This window comes from Melospiza melodia, chromosome 15 (genome assembly GCF_035770615.1).
Source record: "Melospiza melodia melodia isolate bMelMel2 chromosome 15, bMelMel2.pri, whole genome shotgun sequence".
NCBI classification, from domain to species: domain Eukaryota; kingdom Metazoa; phylum Chordata; class Aves; order Passeriformes; family Passerellidae; genus Melospiza; species Melospiza melodia.
The window spans coordinates 19,880,559-19,900,260 of NC_086208.1; the positions used below are offsets into that span (position 1 = coordinate 19,880,559).

At 57.4% G+C, this 19,702-nt stretch overlaps 1 protein-coding gene across 7 annotated transcripts in view; it reads right to left on the minus strand.

The window, feature by feature from the left end:
- Positions 1-738: 738 nt before the first annotated feature.
- Positions 739-19,702, minus strand: part of TLE3 (TLE family member 3, transcriptional corepressor) — a 29,235-nt gene continuing 10,271 nt past the window's right edge. Inside the window, exons 6-21 of one of the 7 annotated variants that reach the window (XM_063170033.1) lie at positions 19,425-19,487; positions 18,778-18,882; positions 12,634-12,835; positions 10,752-10,768; positions 8,862-8,981; positions 8,410-8,460; positions 8,140-8,295; positions 7,921-8,053; positions 7,253-7,449; positions 6,605-6,681; positions 6,203-6,452; positions 5,218-5,465; positions 4,029-4,176; positions 3,302-3,452; positions 2,432-2,508; positions 739-2,029 (exon numbers count right to left, since the gene is read on the minus strand). In XM_063170033.1, coding sequence (XP_063026103.1) covers positions 1,922-2,029; positions 2,432-2,508; positions 3,302-3,452; positions 4,029-4,176; positions 5,218-5,465; positions 6,203-6,452; positions 6,605-6,681; positions 7,253-7,449; positions 7,921-8,053; positions 8,140-8,295; positions 8,410-8,460; positions 8,862-8,981; positions 10,752-10,768; positions 12,634-12,835; positions 18,778-18,882; positions 19,425-19,487 — 2,103 coding nt within the window. In that variant the 3' untranslated portion in view covers positions 739-1,921. Of the gene's footprint in view, positions 2,030-2,431; positions 2,509-3,301; positions 3,453-4,028; positions 4,177-5,217; positions 5,466-6,202; positions 6,453-6,604; positions 6,682-7,252; positions 7,450-7,920; positions 8,054-8,139; positions 8,296-8,409; positions 8,461-8,861; positions 8,982-10,751; positions 10,769-12,633; positions 12,839-18,777; positions 18,883-19,424; positions 19,488-19,702 lie in introns of all 7 variants that reach the window. The other 6 variants (XM_063170034.1, XM_063170032.1, XM_063170039.1 and 3 more) reach the window with 6 other exon arrangements.

Below are 19,702 nucleotides of genomic sequence, written 5' to 3' on the forward strand. Positions count from 1 at the left end.
CGCAATTCCTGCATTTCACTCCTGCCATTCCGGGGGGGAAAATCCGAGCTGCAGGGCCCTAAGGGGAGCCTGGGGGACACAAGCTGGGGGTGGCCCATGCCAGGGGGGCCCTGGGCACAGGGCAGAGCCCCCCAGCCCTTCCCCATCCGTGCGGAGCTGGGAATGCCATGCCCAGGGCCAGAGAGGGGCAGAGCTGCCCCCCCAATCTCAAAAACTGACCCCAAAACACCCCTGGACCCCTCCAAGGCTCTGCTGGTCCCAGGGGAGTGGTTAATCTCAGCCAAATCACCCTAAAATGCCTTTCCCTAAAAGCAGCTTTAGAGAACGTTTCCCTTCTTGGATCACCGGTGCCCCAAACTGATCCCACCCTCTCATGCAGCCACCCCCGGGTCTGGAACATTCCCCCAGGTCAGCTGAGAACCCTCCCATGATGATGGGAACACCAGAGAGGAACAGCAGGAGAGCTCTGCTCCTCCTTCCCAGCTCCTCTGCCCGCCCTGGGAGCGCCGGAGGGATGGGAAGGGATGGATCCCTCCGAGGGATGGGATGGGATGGGGGCTCCTGGGAGGGCTGCAGTTCCAGGTCCCACCTCTCCATCCTCCTCTCCCCCCTCTCCAAACCATTCTCCCCTCAACCCCTCAACAAAAAAAACATTTGTTTTCTTTTACCTTTTGGACCAGATCCAACTCGCCAAAAATAATCCATAAAAATGTGGTATAAAAATCCTCTGCCGTGTGCTACGATACAGGTGAGCACTTCTGCTACACAAATACTTTTATTTTCCCGTTAGGTCTTCGTTTTGCTTTTTTTTGTCTTTTTTTTTTTTTTTTGTCCTTTTTGGAACCCTTTAGTACAAAAGGCCTGTGGGGGGAGGGAGTTGCTCCATAAAACCAGAAGACACAAGACCATAAAGCCCACAAGGACCACAAACAGCCCCCCACCACACACAAACCCTACTTGTTAGTAAACTTTTCGCTTTTAAAAAAAAACTGTATTTTTTTTGTCTTTTTTTTTTTTCAAGGTTATCAATTCTAATTCTTTACTTTCATTTGAATACAAAACACATAAGTTTGCTATTATCTTTCGTGGCTCCCTGAGCTGAATTTTCTAAGCTTTCTTTGAAATCACTCCTCATTTGCTTCTGTCCGAAGACCAAGAAGGGCTTGCGTGGGCTTCCCCTTTTCTTCAAACATCCAAGCACGGAAAAAAAAAAAAAAAAAAAAAAGGATAAATCCATAAATCCATCTATAAAAAACAAACCCCAAGGTGATTGTGTTGATGTCCCGTCAGTAGCTGAGGATCCGAGCGATTCCCCACCATCACTAACACACGACGCACGACAGGAGGAACAACTTTTCACCAGTGGACATCTCTGCTCAGCCTGGATGGCAAAGTCCCCACGGACGCTTCCGGAGGGGGGAAGGAAAAGGGGGGAAAAACCCCCAAAAAACAAAAAAAACAAAAAAAAAAAACCAACCAAAAAAACCCCCAGAATAAAATTGCCACCACCAAAACCATCAGTGGAATACAATTACAGCAGACAAAAATACACAACTAAGTGTACTGGGAGGGTCCCCCCTTCCCACGCTATTTCCTAGTCCAGTATTTACATTTTTCACAAGTCTTATGCAGGATGCACAAAAAAAAAAGTCCCAATAAAAAAAAGGAGTCCTTTATAGTGCCACCAAAGCCAGACGGAAAGAACCGGAAAACCAAAAAAAAAAAAATAAAAATCAAAAGGAACCCCAAAACCTTAAAACCAAATAAAAATCCGTTTAGGGCTTCCATGTGTGCCAGAGTTGCTGCAGATCTCCAAATAAATCCGAGTGTGGCGGGTGGTGCCGGGCGCAGCTGGAGCTGGGCCGGCCCGGGGCCTCCCCTGGGCGTTCCCGGAGCTTTCCGAGGGCTGCACGTCCCAGCATCAGTAGATGACCTCGTAGACCGTGGCCTTCTTGTCCCCAGAGCCCGTGACGATGTACTTGTCATCCGCTGAGATGTCACAGCTCAGCACGGACGAGGATTCCTTGGACTGGGAACAGCAGGAGAGAAACCATCAGGGTGGGAGACAGAACCCAGCAGGGTGGAACAGAGAATCCAGCAAGGTGGGATAGAGAGAGAAAACCCAGGAGGGTGAGAGAGAGAAAACCCAGCAGGATGGGAGACAGCAAACCCATCAGGGTAGGAGAGAAAACCCAGCAGGGGTTGGGGACAGAGAGAACCCAGCAGGGTGGGACAGACAGAGAGAACCCAGCAGGGTTGGGGAGAGAGACAACCCAGGAGGGTGGGATGGATGCTCCATGCTCCCAGCAGCATCCCACCATTACCCCGCACCCTGACACCAACCTGGCCATCCCAAAGGAGCCCCATTCCCCCTCCAGGAACGGGAACCCGGGAGCAGCCCCCACCCCGTGCCCTTCCCAGGCTCTCCCACCTGGAAGATGCTGGCTCCGTAGGGCGTCCTCCAGGCGTTGAGCAGGTTGTCCTTCCCAGTGCTCACAAACCACTTCCCTGCGTTGGGAATTTGGGATCAGCAGCTGAACCCTGCTGGTGCCACCTCCCCAACCCTGCCCTGTCCCCTCAAGTCTGTCTGAGCCCAGAGATTTGGGAGAAATAGGGAAACCTGGAGGTTCCCTGCCCAGCCCTACTCTGCTGGGACAATCCAAGTGCTGCTTCCCACCTCCAGTGGTGCTCCATGGCTGGCTGCAGCCAAAACCAGGGTGGGTTTATGGGAATAACCCTGCCAAAACCAGGATGGGTTTATTGGAATAAACCCTGCCAAAACCAGGATGGGTTTATGAGAATAGACCCTGCCAAAACTAAGATGAGTTTACAGGAATAACCCCCACCACAGCCAGGATGGGTTTATGGGAATAACCCAGGGAATAAGCCCTGCCAAAACCAGGATGGGTTTATAGGAATAACCCCCACCACAGCTGGGATGGGTTTATGGGAATAAACCCCAAGTGCAGCATCCATGGGATGGATCCTGCTGGAAACATCCATGCTCAGCCCCTCTAGCTGCATTGAGCATGGTCCCTTCCTGCAGTTCATGGCCATCCCTGTTCCCCATCCCTGGAAGTGTCCATGGCCAGGCTGGATGGGGCTTGGAGCACCCTGGGATGGCGAGAGGTGTCCCAATTTAAGGTTCCTTCCAACCACAAACATTCCATGATTCCACGATCCCCACCCATGAGGATCTCCTGGGGTGGGGTCAGGAGGGAGGTGCCCCAGGGATGAGCTTTAAGGTCTCTCCCAACCCAGCCCAGGACTGCAGGGTGCCCGTCCCTGCCCTGCTGCTCACCGCAGTAGGCGAATTTGAGGGAGAGCACGCAGCTCTCGTGCAGGTGCAGCTGGTACTTGTCGGGCTTGGTGTGGTGCAGCACCTCCACGTTGCTGCTCTCCATGCCCACCGCCAGCCACTCGCCCGTCGGGCAGTATCCCAGGGAGAAGATCTGCGGGTGGAAGTGGGATATGGGGAGATCAGTGGGAATTCCTGGCCCCCTACAGAAGGGTGGGATGAGAGATCCTCAAGGTGCCTCTCCCAGCCCAACCATTCTGGGATCTGCTGGAGCTGCTGGCCAGCCCCAGACGGATGGAGCAGGTGGGGAGAGGCAGATCCCTGGGCTGGGACGGCTCCATCCCCATGGATACTGCTGCCCTTGCCAATGGGACACCAGGTTCCAGCTCCGCCCCTCTGGATCAGGCTCTGCTGGGAGGAGGCAGGATCCTGATCTCTGATCCCTGCTCTCATCCCACCCAAGGGCACCCAGAGAACCCTGTTACACCCACAGGTATCCCATGAAAACAGCTGCTTCCTCAACAGCAGCCTCATCCTGCAAGGATGGAAAAGAGGAGCTGGCACCAGATCCAGGCAGCCCCAGCATTCCCGGGCCACCCCGAAACCAGTGGGAACAGCCACGCTCGGAGCTCCCGGGGCCGTTTTCCCAGCAGGAAAAGGCCCTTCCAGGACCCTCTGTTTCCCATGGGGATGGATCCCTGCCCCCTGCAGCCCCGTGTCCCCTGCCCACCTGGGAGGTGAAGTCGTGCTGCTGCAGCTGCCGCCCTTCCCGCAGGTCCCAGGAGCGCACCGTGTTGTCCAGGCCCCCTGTCCACAGCTTCGTACCATCGTGGGAGATGTCTATGCAGCTGGCCCCGTCCGTGTGCCCTTGGAATTGCCTTGGGAGCAGAAAAAAAATCATGGAATTCTGCAAGGGCAGTGCTAGAAAGGGCACAGAGCTGCATTTAAGGTGCTCAGATGATGTTTATGTGGCTCGTCCACAACAAATATTTCTGAAAATCCATCCAGGAACATGGTGAGCTGAGGAGCACCAGCCTGGCCAAGGACTGGGCTGGTTTAGGGATGAGCAGCAGGAGATGGTGCAGCATCACCAGAGGGTGTTCCTGGCTTCCGCCCTGAGAGGGTGGGGGACTCCCTGTCCCTGGAAGTTTAAGGCCAGGTTGGATGGGGCTTGGAGCAACCTGGGATAGTGGAAGGTGGTTTTGCCCAAGAAAAAGAGGAAAGGGACATTGAGGGGGGGTAGAGGAAAAGGGGCCGTGACGGAAAGAAGAGGAAAGAGATGGCAATGGGGTGGGGAAAGAGGAGAAGAGACACTGATGGAAGGTAGAGGAAAAGGGACATTGACAAAAAGAAGCGGAAAAGAGACACTGATGGAAGGAAGAGGAAAAGGAATGTTGACAAGAGGAAAAGGGACATTGACAAAAAGAAGCGGAAAAGAGACACTGATGGAAGGTACAGGAAAAGGGATGTTGACAAGAGGAAAAGGGACATTGACAAAAAGAAGCGGAAAAGAGACACTGATGGAAGGTACAGGAAAAGGGATGTTGACAAAAGAAAAGGAAGCGGGACACTGACAAAGGGAAAAGGGACGTTGATGGAAGAGGAAAAGGGACACTGACAAAGGGAAAACTGACAAAAGGAAAAGAGATGTTGAGAAAAAGAAGAGGGAAAGAGACATTGATGGAAGGAAGAGGAAAAGGGACACTGACAAAAGGAAGAGGAAAAGGGACGTTGTGGAGGAAGGGGTAAAGGAACACTGGCAAAAACAGAAGAAAAGGAGCATTGTAGGGAAAGAGGAAAGCGAACAGGAACACCGACAGAAGACAAAAAGGAGCGTGACGGGATAAAAACAACCTTCAAGGCCCTTCCCACCCCATCCTACCCCCGGACCCCGAGCAGCAGGACCCGCCGGGGCTCACCTGACGAGGGTCTGGTTGTGCAGGTCCCAGACGGCGATGTTGCCGTCGCTGCAGCACGAGAAGCACACCTTGGCGTCGGGGCTGATGGCCAGCGCGTAGCAGGCGGGCGCCGAGGACGTCAGCTCGGCCTTGATGCGCGGCGTGGGCGACGCCAGGTCCCAGATGGTCAGCGTGCTGGCCTCGCCCCCCACGATCAGCGTGCGGCCGTCCGGCAGCAGCTTGCAGGAGCGGATGTAGTTATCCCTGTTCTGGGGACACAAGGGACCGTCAGGGACAAAAGGAAGAGGAAAAGGGGTGCGGAGAGGGAAGAGGAAAGGGAGCGCAAGGGGGTGGGGAAAGAGGAACAGGGACGTTGACGGGGAAAGAGAAAAAGGGACGTTGATGGGGAGAAGAGCAAAAGGGATGTTGGTGGGGAAAGAGGAAAAGGGACGTTTGATGGGGAAAGAGAAAAAGGGATATTTCATTAGCTAAGAGGAAAATAGACGTTGATGGGGAGAAGGGGAAAAGGGATGTTGATAGGGAGAAGAGGAACAGGGATGCTGATGGGGAAAGAGGAAAAGGGACGTTGTTGATGAGGAAAGAGGAAAAGGGACATTTGAGGAAAAGGGACGTTTGATGGGGAAAGAATAAAAGGGATGCTGATGCGGAGAGAGAAAAAGGGACATTGATGGGGAGAAGAGCAGGGATGCTGATGGGGAAAGAAGAAAAGGGATGTTGATGGGGAAAGAGGAAAAGCGAAATTTAAAGGTAGAAAGAGAGATAAAGAGAGGAGGAATAAGACAATAACAGAAGACAAGGAGTTGGCAATGGGAAAGAGCAACAGGATGTTAAGTGGGGAAGAAGAAAGGGAGGGCAGTGGGGGTAAAAAGGAAACAGATGGCAATGTGGGGAAGAGCTGTTGGTGTTACTGGGGCAAAGATGATTAACAGCATCAGAGGTGAGTGGGGACAGGGTACACAGTGGTGACGGGGGCTGCAGCCCTCACCAGGCAGTCCAGCTGTGAGATGGGGCTCTTGCTGCCGGGCTGGCTGATGTCCCAGATCTTGACGCAGCCCTTGCCGCCGGTGTAGACGTGGCGGGTGGGGTTGCTGATGGTGACGGCGCACACCACCTCGCCGTGGCTCAGCGTGTTGATCTGCCGCGCGTGCCGCGGGATGCCCGGCCCCGCCAGCGCGTCGTGCGGGAACGGCACCGGCTGCATCTGCCCGTCCGCGCTCACGTGGAACGAGTACGCCCTGCCGGGGTGGGAGAGGGGCTCAGCGCCAGGGATGGGGCTCCTGGGGCTGTCACACCGTGCTCGCGGTGCCAGCCCCGGGTGAAGGCTGCCCTCGTCTCCCTCCCGGCCGCTCGTCCCCTCCGAGCCCACAAAAATCCAAGCGGGACTTACGGTTTCCCTCCGGGGATGGACGCCAGGCTGGAGGGCAGGCCTGGGGCTCGCATGGGTGGGTGAGGGTCAAACCCGACCTGCCAAGAGATGCACGGACACGGGTGAGGCCGGGAATGCCACACAGCTTCCCATCCATGACCCCTGGGGACGCTGGGCAGCTCCTGCTCTTCCCCTGCTGCTCAAAGCTGATTGGCATTTCCCCCTGGCAGGAAGGGGAACCAGCCAAAGGGGTCTGCAAGAACCAGGTGAGACACGCTCCCTCCTCCCTGTGTTGTTCCCAAGCCCCTGGCGATGGGATCAACCACCTTGTGCCTGGCACCCTGAGGGTAGAAACCCCAATCACTGCTTTAATGGCAGAGACCCCCGTCTCTGCTTTAATGGCAATGTTTGACTCCTTGTTCTGCCTTAAAAGAGGAGTTTAGTGAGAGGAATGGGAAGGGGGTTGAGGAATGGGATAAGGGGCCAAGGAAGGGGCAGGAGAAACCCCAACCCAGCGGCACATGCACATCACCCCATGAAGAAGCATCTCCATCCCCACCCCTTCAATCCAAATCACAGCTGGCTCTGAGGAGCAGCCCCAGCCTCCCAGCCCCCAGGAGCCCCCCCAGGCCTCCCCCCAGCGAGAAAGGAGCTAAAAGTGCTACGTACAGCTCCAAAGCTCACCATTGGCGACCGGCCGTAGGCAGCGGCGGCGGCGGCGGCCGCGCTCATCTGCGGGGGGAGGTTGTGCAGCCCCGCGTAGGCGCCGGGGCTCGTCAGGGACCCGTTCATCTCGTGGTGCCCCATCATGGCAAAGGGCGCCGCGTACGAGCCCGCGATGGAGATGGGCGTCCGCAGGGCCGAGGCTGTGAGAGCGGGGACACGGTCAGGGCTGGGGACAGGGGCAGGGCATGGCTGGGGACACACGGGCAGGGAACAGAGCACAGCCACAGAAAAGCCCAACACCGCCGAGTCCAATCCCTGGCCCAACACCACCTTCCTCCCATCCCAGCGCACTGAGCGCCACATCCCAGGATTCCCTTGACACCTCCAGGGATGGGCTCTCCACCACCTCTTCCTGGGCACCTCTTTCTCAAAGAAATTCCTCCTGATGTCCAACCTGAACTTCCTCTAGCACAGCTTGAGGCTGTGTCCCCTCATCCCAACACTGCTCACTCCATGACCAGACCTCCCTCTCCACCCCATTGGATTAGGTCCCCCATAAACCTGACTCCCCATAAATGCAATCCCCCCCAGAGCTGCTGCTCCCTGTGGACAGGGACGAGCCCAAGCTGTGCTGGGGACACTGGTGACACTGCAGTGACACTGGTACCCACCCAGGGGGTCCATGCCGCTGGGTTTGCCGGGCATGGGCCGCAGCCCCGGGGTGCTGCTGGTGCCCGGGGTGGGAGCGTCGTTCCTGGGCGTCGGAGTGTTGGACTTGAGGCCGGGCGTGGAGGATTTGTCGTTCTGCGGGGAGAAGGGATGGAGAAGGAGGGGTGAGCTCCAGCTGCTGGGAGCCACAGCCTGCCCCAGGCACCCCAGAGGGGACGTACGTGGCCCAGGTCCTTGGTCTTGGAGGAGGGAGTGCTGCTGGAGGAGGCCACCGAGGCCGGGCTGTTGGGAGCGTCGCCCTTCTTCAGCCCGCGCGCTTTGTCCAGGCCGTTCTCCGGGGGCGAATGCGCCGGGCTCACCCGGGGGGTGGCAGGGTCCTGGGAGGGGGGAAAAGCCTTGGAATTGCCACAGGGGGAAGGAAGGGCTCCCTCCTTCCCTCCTGGCTTCCCCTTGAGGCCGGTCACCTCCCGCATGCCAAACCCAGAGCTCACCTCATTGGAGACATCGACCACCAGGTCATCGCTCTTGTCACCATCGCTGTCCTGGAACACAAAGCGTGTCACGCCCCGCAGAGAGCTCCAAAAACTACTCCCCTGAGGAGCCAAACCACCCCCAACAGCAGCAGGACACTTGGGCTGGGGATCAGGGGGAATTCTTCCGTGGAAAAGGTGGTCAGGTGTTGGAAGGGGCTGCCCCGGGCAGGGTGCAGTCAGCCAGAGGAGTGGATGTGGCACTTGGGGACGTGGATTATGATGGCCTTGACAATGCTGGGGGGCGGTAGGACACCATGGTCTCCAAGGCCTTTTACAGCCTGAATGATGCCACGGTTCTCTGCCCCAGCTGACCCACATCACAGCAGGAAAGCACCACCCCAATCCCGCTTTCTGCCCCCAGGTGCTGCCCCAGGTGTCCCCGTGGCCTCAGAGCTGTCCCTGTCACTCACATATCGGCTCATGCTGTCCTTCTCCTCCGCTTTCCTCTTCTTGGAGTCGATGCTGTAGTCTGTGGAGCTCCGGTGCTTCTCGCTGGCCCGCAGGCTCTCCGAGGGGGACACGGAATTATTCTGTGGGGATGGGAGAAGCTTTGAAGGGGAACAGAAGGAAACGAGACTCCACCAGCAGCACAGCCCTGTCCCAGCAGGGATGAGACCCCCTGGTCCCCCCATGCCACAGGATCCAGATCCACAGGGGACAGCTCAACATCAGCCTTGCTGGGAGCACTGGGAATGCTGTGAGGATGCCCAGGGACACCTGAGCTCCTTTGCTGCAACAGCAGGAAAATGCAGGAGAAGGTTGTTTATAGAAGCCTGGGAGACGCCAGCATTCCCAGGGAACAATGAAGGAAAACACAGCAGCACAACAAGGAGGATGCCTGGCCCTGATCCTGCACATTCCCCCTCCCCAGTCCCCGGGAGCAGCAGGATCTATCCCCATTCTCTCCCTCTCCCCTCAGTCCCTGGGATCAGTAGGATCCATCCCTGCTCTCTCCCTGCACATTCCCTGCTCTCTCCCTGCACATTCCCTGCTCCCCTGCCTGCCAGCCCCGCCGTGCCCGCCTTTCTTCCCCTGCTGAAAGGGAGAACCAAAGCAGTTCATGTTTCTCCTCGGTCCCCACTAAGCAGCTTTGGATAACACGGAGCTCTTTCTTCCCAGGCAGTCATGCTGAAAACCCTCGCAGCTCCCAGAGAATCATGTCAGGCATTTAGAGGCATCGATCCATTCAGCCCCGCTCCTGGCCCGCCGCCAAGGAACTAAATATTTTTTATTGCACAGGCAAAGGCTGGGGAAAATATGAATGACTAACGCTGATTATCGCACACATTAAACCTCCACGGGGAATACCCCGGCTCGCCGTTTATGGATTGGGAAGCTGCCCGGCTCCGACGGCCCCCTGCCCGCCCCAGGAGCGGGTTAATGATGCCCAATTCCCCTCTGCCTCCCCCCCTTGCAGAGCACTTCCCTTCCCCGCGCTCCAAAGGGCCGTTTGTGGGCTCGGGGCTGGCAGGAAATCGCTGCCAAGCCGCAGCTCGGCCGCCCTTTGTGTCCTGGCAGCTTTTCACACGGAACGCTGCGCTGGGGAACGAGCTCCGGCATGGCCCAGCCCCACCTGGACCCGGCCCCACCTCACCAGCGGCACAGAGAGCTCAGGGACACGGCCAGGCCCTGCTTGGACACCTGCAGAGCCTCCCTGCGCTGCCCCTTCCCACGTGTCACAGCCCTTTCCGTGGAGGAATTCCTCCCGATGTCCCATTTTCCCTGACACTGGGCTGGGAGGTGCTGGCTCAGCCCCATTCCAGGAGCAGGGCAGCTTCCACCTGGCTCCTGCCTCCCTCCACATCCTCTCCATCCCAAGAGCAGCACTCCCTGCTCCCAGGGAATCCATCCCAAGGGCAGCCTCCGAGGTGGCTCCAAAATCCAGGGATTTCCCTGGTTGGGAGCTGCTTGAGCTTCCAAGTCCTGCATAGTTTGGAGAAATAACCAACCCCCTCCCAGATTATGGGGGAATGATCAGGAATGAAGCAGCTCCCCTGACCACCCAAGGGATCTGGTCTGACCACACTCACTCAGCCTAAATGATGGAATTTCCTGATGTTCTTTGCCACAAGCAAAGGGATTTAAATCACATTTCCAAACCGCCACCACGGAGAAGGTGACTCCTCTCACCCCAGCACAGCTCTTCCAGGCAGGACGAGGGATTTTATTGCCTGGTTTATTATTTAATAAGACCTGTGCCAAAGGCAGCCCTGCAGCTCCCAGCCACCAGGTGGGTTTTTAAGGGATAAATAAAACTCAGCCAGCAGAAAGTGGGAGCAAAAGGAAGGAATGGCACTTACTGCACTTGAGTCTCGCTCTTCAGGAGATGCCAGGGCACAGGGGAGGGCACGGCCAAAACAGAGACAGGAAAATAAAGCAAGTTAGGATAAGCCTTAAACCAGAAAAATAAATGCAGAACCTCCTCGTGCTCTTAAACCCTTAAACCCCAGCCCTGTCTGGGCTCTCTCCAGCTTTAGAATCACCCTCCATCCATCTCTCCCAACCAATTCCTGCCCTTTTTGTCCATGTGATTTATCTGGCCAAACACAGCTGGAAATGCCCTGGATGCACAGGGAAAGGCAGCAGCCCCAGGTGTCTGTCCCTGGAGTCACAGCTCCACAGGCAGGAGGTGGTTCAGCCCTTCCTCTGTACCCAAACTGCCCATTTCCCCTGGGATCTCTGCAATCCGAACCCGCGCAGGAGAAGGAATGGAGCAGGAGCACTGCTACCCCCAGTTCTGTCTCACTGCTCTTTTTCCACCCCAAATCCCCCAGCAGAGCCCAACAGCTCAGAGGGGCTGTGGGAACCTGCCCTGCAATGGGAGAGTGGAAATATCCCAACCCCTCCTGTGCTGGTGGGCAGGGGGATCTGCCAGGACAATCCTGGTTTGCAGCTGGATCCACAGATCCTTCCATCCGCTAACAAATGCTCAGATCCCAAATAATGGGAAAAAGCACCAAGCTCCTGCTGCACAGAGCTGGATCCCTCACCGTGAGGGAGAGGAGGACGGTGAAGGCTGCTTTCCCATTAAGGCACAGCACAGGAATTGCAGCTGGGCTCCACCAAAGGCTGAGCATCGTTTTAGGGAATTCTGCATCCCTATGAGGGCAATCCCATGATCTGAAGGCAGCTGACCCGAGGGATGGGGTGGTGGGAAATGAGTCACGACACGACCAAGGTGATCCCCCAACATCTGAGGGAACTGGAGCAACTCCTGAGGAGGGCACAGAGCTACTCCAAGGGCTAGGAGAGCTGGGAATGCTCACCTGGAGAAGAGAAGGCTCCATGGAGAGCTCAGAGCCCCTTGCAGCGCCTAAAGGGGCTCCAGGAGAGCTGGAGAGGGACTGGGACAAGCCAACCTCACAGCAGGGCCACCTTCTCATCCAACTCATCTCTACAGCCCTATTCTCCACAATACCAGCAGTTTCACTCCGAACTCTACGAGTTCTCTTCTTACTAACTATCCTAGAGGGACTGGGACAAGGGACAGGAGACCAGGAATGGCTTCATAGTGGAGAAGTGGAGATTTGGGTGGGATATTGGGAATTAACTGTCCCTTGTGAGGGTGGTGAGACCCTGGCACAGGGTGCCCAGAGCAGCTGGATCCCTGAGTGTCCAAACCCTGTTTTGTGGAGATAACCAAAACTCCACAGCTTTGTGGAAGTTGTAAAGCTGGTATTTTTATTACAGTGCTGGAGGCATGTGGGAATCGTTCCCCTAAAATGACTTGGGTACCCCTGGGAACTTCAGGCCCCTTTTTATCCCCCTCTCAAATACATATACATGCAATTTCACAACGGGGTCATACATATTCATTTTTATGAATTTTGCGTGACATTTGCTGCTAGTTCTTTATCAGAAAGAATTCCTAGGTCAGGCTGGCCTGCTCTCACAGCGGTCCCTCTGTCTCTCTTTATCACCCTCTGTCTCCCCCTCCTCCATCTCTGTCCTTCACTGAATCAGCATCCCTGAGCCTAGGCCTTGCACTCAGGCTACATAGCTACGTTTTTTAAGTACAGACTCAAAGATTTCACCTAAATCAAAACGGATTTCTACTCCGGAAAATTTTCCCTTTGCCTCAAGCCAGCTCGGAGCCCCCCCGGTGTCACGTTTAACCTTCCCCTCCCTTCCAACCCCCCCACCCCACGGCTGTGACCGCAGCTCCAGCATCCCCCTCCTCACCTCTGTGGTCCAGGTCGTGGTGGTTCTTCTCGTCCTTGACGGCCAGGTGTGCCTGGCTGCCCAGGGCGCCGAGGGCCAGCAGCCCCGAGCTGGTGCCGGTGACGGGCGGGATGCCGGGCGGCTGCAGCCCCGACGGGTGCGGCGGCAGCTGCACCGGGGGGCCGTGGGCGGCGTGGGACAGGTGCTGGGCCTGGAGCTGCTGCTGCTGCAACGAGAGCACCGGTGAGCTGGGGGGGGACGGGACGGGGGGGATGGAAGGCGTGCTCCGCGATGGGACGCACCGGGAGCCGCCCCGCCGGACGCCTGCAAGGAGAAGCCCCGTTAGCAGGAGGGCACGGGGGCCCAGGGATGTACCCAGGCCTTACCAGGAGGGCCCAGGGGCCCAGGGATGTACCCAGGCCTTACCAGGAGGGCCCAGGGATGTACCCAGGCCTTACCAGGAGGGCACAGGGATGTACCCAGGCCTTAGCAGGAGGGCACAGGTGCCCAGGGATGATCCATGTGGTTAGCAGGAGGGCACAGGGATGTACCCAGGCCTTACCAGGAGGGCACAGGGGCCCAGGGATGTACCCAGGCCTTAGCAGGAGGGCACAGGGATGTACCCAGGCCTTACCAGGAGGGCACAGGGGCCCAGGGATGTACCCAGGCCTTAGCAGGAGGGCACAGGAGCACAGGGATGTACCCAGGCCTTAGCAGGAGGGCACAGGGGCCCAGGGATGTACCCAGGCCTTAGCAGGAGGGCACAGGTGCCCAGGGATGATCCATGTGGTTAGCAGGAGGGCAGAGCCACCCAGCGATGTCCCCAGGGGTTGGCAGGAGGGCAGAGCCACCCAAGGATGTCCCCAGGGGCAAGCAAAAGGGCAGAGTCACCCAGGGATGTCCCCAGGGCTTAGCAAGAGGGCAGAGGTGCCCAGGGATGTCCCCAGGACACAGCACAGCCCGTGGCAGAGCACACACAGCCCTCTTCCCAGGAAAATCCTGCGTTCCCGGAATGCTCATCCCCAAGGACATGGTTAGTTTGGCTTTTCCAGCAGTAAAAAGGATAGAAACCCCCCCCCCCCAGGGATCCCACCCAAAAGGCAGAGATACACCATGGCTGGAGGGCAGCAGCTAAACCAGTCAGAGGGAGGAAATTCCAGCAGGCAGGAGCCTCCCAGGCAGCTCAGCACAGGGAAGTTCTGCCCACTTGGTCAGGAGCAGCTTCCAGGTGCTTCATGGGGGGAGGAAAACTCCACACAATGGCCTGATCCCATCCCAGGACCCTGCTGCTCCCAGCCCCTTCTGAAACCAGAAATCCTGCAGGGATCCCCCATTCCCACAGTGGGGTTGGATATAACCCCCCACATTCCCTGGAGCTGCAGCCCAGCCAGGATGGCTCAGGGCTCCCAGCTGCTCCCAGGGGATTTTTGGGAGTGAATCCCGTCCATCCCAGCACTCCCCCAGCCATGGAGATCCACTGCCTGCTGCAGCTGAGCTGGGAAAAGCTGAACTGCAGCTCTGGGGAGAGAAGGGAAAAACAGACACACTCCCTGCTTCACACACAGTCCTGGAAGAAAACCAGCTGGGATCCAAGGAGCCACTTCAGAGAGCCCCCAGGCCTGCCCTGGTGCAGCCAGGAGGGTCCTGGAGCTGCTGCTCCTGCCTGGGACCCTCCTGCCTGCACCCACAGCCCCTCCTGCAGCATCCCAGGGAAATCGCATTTGGGCATCTGAGCACAACGGGAACCACGGGCTGGGGACACCCAGAGTGAGGGGACACCCAGAGTGAGGGGACACCCGGGCTGCAGCAGAGCCCCCCAGGTGCCCACAACCAGCCTGGATCAGGATTTGTCCCAGGGCACTCTGAGGGGCAGGGATGGACAGCAGGACCTGCTGGCACAAGGGCCAGCCCAATGGACACCCCCAGGAACACCAAAAACACCTCCAGGGATGGAGGGATCCCCAAAACAACATCCCAGGGATGCAGCCCAAAACACCCCAAAGCAGCACCCCCAGGGATGGAGGGCTCCATCCGTGTTCCCACCAATTCCATCACAGAAATTTCCAGCACATCTTGCCCAGAGCTGCAGAAGGTGCACCCAGGTGCCCCTGGATGCCTGGCAGTGCCCCAGGCCACGTTGGACACTGGGGCTTGGAGCAGCCTGGGACAGTGGGAGGTGTCCCTGCCACGGCAGGGGTGGCACTGGGGGGGCTTTAACCCCAAACCATTCCATGATTCCATGATAAGTATCCCCACATCAAGTCCAGGTTTTGGAGGAACAGCCCTGACCCGTTCCCGATGCAAGGACCCATTTTGGGCAGCAGAAGGTGACGTCCTGTCCCACTCCACGGACACAGCAGATGGAGCAGGCCCTGGCTGGGTCACCCACCCCTTCCAGAGCTGCTCTGGGATGGAGAGGGAAATCCCCATGCAGAAGAAGACTCCAGGTGGGAGCTGAGGGCAGCCCCAGGCACAGCAGATCCACGGCAGCAGCTCTGATATCCCAGCTGCAGCAGGAGCCACACGGAGAAGGCCATTGGCCTCTGCTGCAGAAATCCATAAATCCCTTAGCCTTCCAAAGCAGGACTGGTTCTGCCAGCAGGATGGGAAGCATCCTCAGGACGGACATTCCACAGTGTCCCCAAACACGGAGCAGAGCTGGGCATGAGGGGCACAAGGTCGGTCCCTCAGTGCCAGGATCAATCCTCTGGCACCAAAACAAACGGAACAGATCCCTGGGGCTCTTCCCAATCCCCATTTCACAGCATTTCCACCCATCTGAGGGAGAGGCAGGGCCATTGGAGCAGAGCAGCATCCCAGAGAACGGCCCCGGGTGGTTTTCCAGCACCTCCAACATTCCCACACTGCTCTCCTGGGAGCTCTCCATTGGTATTTCCATATCCCATCCCTGGAACACACCAAGATCCACTGGTTTATCCTCAGCCATCTCCAGCTTCCACAAACATCTGCAGGCTGTAACTCATCCCAGCAGCTTTCCACCCAAAAAAAGGGACGCGGCCTGGTGGAACAGCAGCACTCCAACTCCCAGGGTGTGGATGGCAATTCCAGCCCTGGAGCAGCCCAGGGCACAGCACAGCCCCACCAGCAGCGAGGCAGCAGCACCGTGGGGACAAGAATCAGCACCTGGAGCTGCTCCAGCAGAGTAGAACAAACTGGGATTTCTTCACGGGTAAATCCATCCACAGGCTCGGTGAGGAACAGCCCCTCGCTGGACACAGCAACATCTCCGGGTGGGTTTGGTTTCCTCCCCTCTGGCAGCGAGAGCAGAATCCCCGTGGGATGTCCTGAAGCCTCATCCCCGTGTCCTGGGGTAGCCAAGGTCCCAAAGCAGGGCTGCAGAGCTCCATCCGTGTCCCAGGCAGGTCATTCCATGGCAAGGAGAGCAGGGCGAGGAGCCAAGCAGCCTGGGGTTCATCCTAGGGTGGTGCTGCAGAATTCCAGGTTCCCAGTGCACCATCCTTCCTGCACATCCCTCTGGAACCACGTCCTGGAGGCTCCCAGAGGGGGCACACAGCCCACCTGGCACCGGTGGCACAGAGCTCCTGCCTGTCCCCAGTGTCCCCTGCTGGAAAGGGCCCATCCCATCCCTTATCCCATCCCTGGAAATGCTGGGTTCCAACAGCACCACGGGGTGAGGGCTTCCTGCAGCAATCCAGGCATGGGGAGGCTCTTTGGGAACCCCAAACCCCCCTGCCCAGGGATGAGGTCCTGCTGGACAAGTGGCACACAAGGACAAGGTTTGGAGCAGCAATCCAGGCATGGGGAGGCTCTTTGGGAACCCCAAACCCCCCTGCCCAGGCACTGAGGTCCTGCTGGACAAGTGGCACACAAGGACAAGGTTTGGAGCAGCATTCCAGGACCATGCAGTGACTGAGCCCATCCACAATCAGATCCCTCAGGGTGCTGCCCTGGGGCTCCAGCTGAATTCCAGCAGCAGTTTGGGCTCCTCCTGTGCTGGCAGGACCCCAGAGTCCCAGGAAACAGGGGCTGGGGAGGGACAGCAATCCCAGATAGCAATCCCAGATATCAATCCCTGCACACCCAGCCCGGGGCAGCGCCCTCGGAGCCCCTCAGCGGTGTCACACAGAGATGGGGACACGGGAAGAGGCTCCAAATTTGGGAGGAAGGCTGGCAGGGAGTGTCTGCTGGTGGAGTGGCTTTAATTGGATTATGTCCATCACGCTCCATGCCTTTGTTCCCGATTTAATGGTTCAGCACTTCAGTTCAGCGCCGGCGTTAAATTTAGTGACGGAGTTTAATCATTTCCAGGGCTACAACCAAATCAAGGCTCCATTTCAGCCCAGCCTCGAGCGCAGGAGCTGAGAGACAATGGCCCAGATGCATAAAATTAACAGATCTTGACCTCAAAAGGGGCAAAAAAGGAGCTTTGCACCGTTTGGGGGGGAGTTTGGGTGCTGTAGCATCTGCACTGGGGTGTTGGGGCAGGCTGGGGACAGTGGGGACACCCAGGGACACCAGGACACCCCAGTGCTGAGCAATCGGAGCCAGGGATGTGCCCATGTGGGCAGCCCTACAAAAACAACCTGCTGAGGGCAGGGCAAAACACCAAATCCTCTGCATTTTGGGGATCTGGGCTGGAGCTGCCACCCAAATCAGCCCCATGCTCCAGGAGGAGCCTGGAACCATCTCCAAAAACCACGGGAGGCCAAGGAATCACCATCCCCTCAAACTGTGGAATCACCATCCCCTCCTGCCCGCAGCAACCCTGCAGTAACAAACCACTCCATGCACAGAGGGGAGGGGAAAAACCCCAAATCCTGTGGATTTTGTGTCTTTGTGGGCACAAATCCTCCACCTGAACCAGTGCCATGCTCTGGGATGAGCCTGGAACCATCTCTGAAAGCCAGGGAGTCACCATCCCCTCCTGCCAGCAGCAACCCTCCAGTTACCAACCACTGCCTGCACAGAGGGGAGGGAAAGTGGCAAAATCCTCTGGGTCTTCTGCCCTGCAGCAGGTGCAGGAGCACAGAGCCAGCACCCAAACCCACTCCCCATGTCTGGCCAAGGCAGGGGAGGCCGTGGGACCGGTGAGCAGCAGCGTGTCCCTCCCTGCTGGGCCAGCCCAGGGGAGATGCCAGTGATTCCTCGTCAGGGAGGTGATTACAGGGCTGGGCTGGCTGGTAATGACAGCAGGGCCTCGCTGTGACCCGGGCAAGCAATTATCCAGGGAATGGGGGTCACGGGCTCCTCATCCACCTTAACTGAATTCCAGTATCTGCCACTTGCAGCAGCTCCTCTCCATCCCCAGCCCACCCTGACTGGGTGAGCAGCAGCACGAGGGTGCAGTGTCACCCCAAAACTCAGCTGCCATTCCTGGGGCACTTCCCAAGTGGCACCAGCCCCACCATGAGGGCTCCAGCTGCTTCCTCATTCCCAAAAACTGCAGGAGCCCAGGGCACGATCCCGCAGCGGGTGACACCCATACAACACAGGAAAATGGATGGAAGAGCAAGTTAGACACAGAGAATTACAAAGATCCTTGAAGCCTACAAAGTGTAAATCGTTATCAAAAAATACAAATAATTATAAATCAGTATTTCCTGGGAAACAAAGCCAGATGAGCTCTGGAGCCACCTGCCCAGGATGTGGATGGGGAATTCGATGTCCCGGGGTTTGCTGCAGGACCAAGGCAGTGACAGCAGGTACAGAAACGATCAGAATTGTTAATTCTCAATCAGAACCCCTCAATCTGTGCGGGGAAAGGGTCAATGCATGGAACAACAACTCTGCCGAGGGCACAGCACATTGCACACCAACAGCCCTGCAGAGACAAGCCTGGCCTCAGGGGCTGGGGAGGCTCCCACCCCAAATCCCCCCAGGAACATCCCACTGCAATCTGGAGCTGCCAGGGAGCAGCTGTCCTGATGGGGGCCAGATCGGGGCAGTTTTGGGGTTCTGGGACAGCCAGGAGCTCTGGGACTGGGGCACTTTTGGGGTTTTGGGACAGCCAGGAGCTCTGGGACTGGGGCACTTTTGGGGTTTTGGGACAGCCAGGAGCTCTGGGAGTGGGGCACTTTTGGGGTTTTGGGATGGCTGGGGTCTGGGAGCCGCCCTGGGTGCCCTCCTGAGCGCAGGGTTGCCTCTGGATATGGTAAATGATAGGAATAAAAGGGGAATACACACGGTGAGAGGCAGATTGGGAAGTCCACGTACCCCGATGATAGCATTCAACTCCGTCATTGTCACTTGCTTGGCACGTTCAACAGCCTGGGCCACCTGCTGTTGGTGCTGCGGGGACACAGGGCCTGGGTCAGCCACAGCCCAGGGGCAGGACCCCCCAGGCATGGTTCACCTGCTTTTGGGCCCTATTTTTCCCATTTATCCCTAATTTTTTGCCCATTTTCCCCTAATTTTTTGCCCCATTTTCCCCTAATTTTTTGCCCCATTTTCCCCTAATTTTTCCCCCATTTTCCCCTAATTTTTTGCCCCATTTTCCCCTAATTTTTTGCCCCATTTTCCCCTAATTTTTTGCCCCATTTTCCCCTAATTTTTTGCCCCATTTTGTGTGCAGCAGCCCAGGAGCACCTCCCAGTTCCTCAGGGAAAAGGAGAAGCCCCCCGCAGCCCTTTGGGCTCAGTGCAGCCCCCCAGGCTGAGCAGAGCCCCTGCAGGGCCCAGCTCTGCCCATCCCAAAGGTTCTCCAGCATTCAGGCAGGATTTAAATCCCATTTCTCACATCCAACCCCCACCCAGCACTGCCTGCAAGGGAGGGAAAACCCCTGGGAGAAGCTGCACCCCCTCAAAGAGGGTGTGGAAAAAGTCCTCACTTACCTCTTGTGACAGAAAAGGCATGATCTGGGCTAAAATCGTGTTCAGTCTTTTAGCAATTTCTGTCTGAAAAAAGGGAAGAAGAAAAAGCAGCAGTCAGCACCCGGCAGCAGCCTCCCACGGGTGCCACGAGGCTTCCTGGCAGCAGAGCTGTGTCCCCTGCCTGTCCCTTCCCAAAAAGCCCCTCCCGGTCCCCTCCCAAAATCCCCTCTCTCTGTCCCCTGCCACTGATCCGCTCCCTGTCCCTTTCCAAAACCCCTTTTCTGTACCCTCTCCCTGTC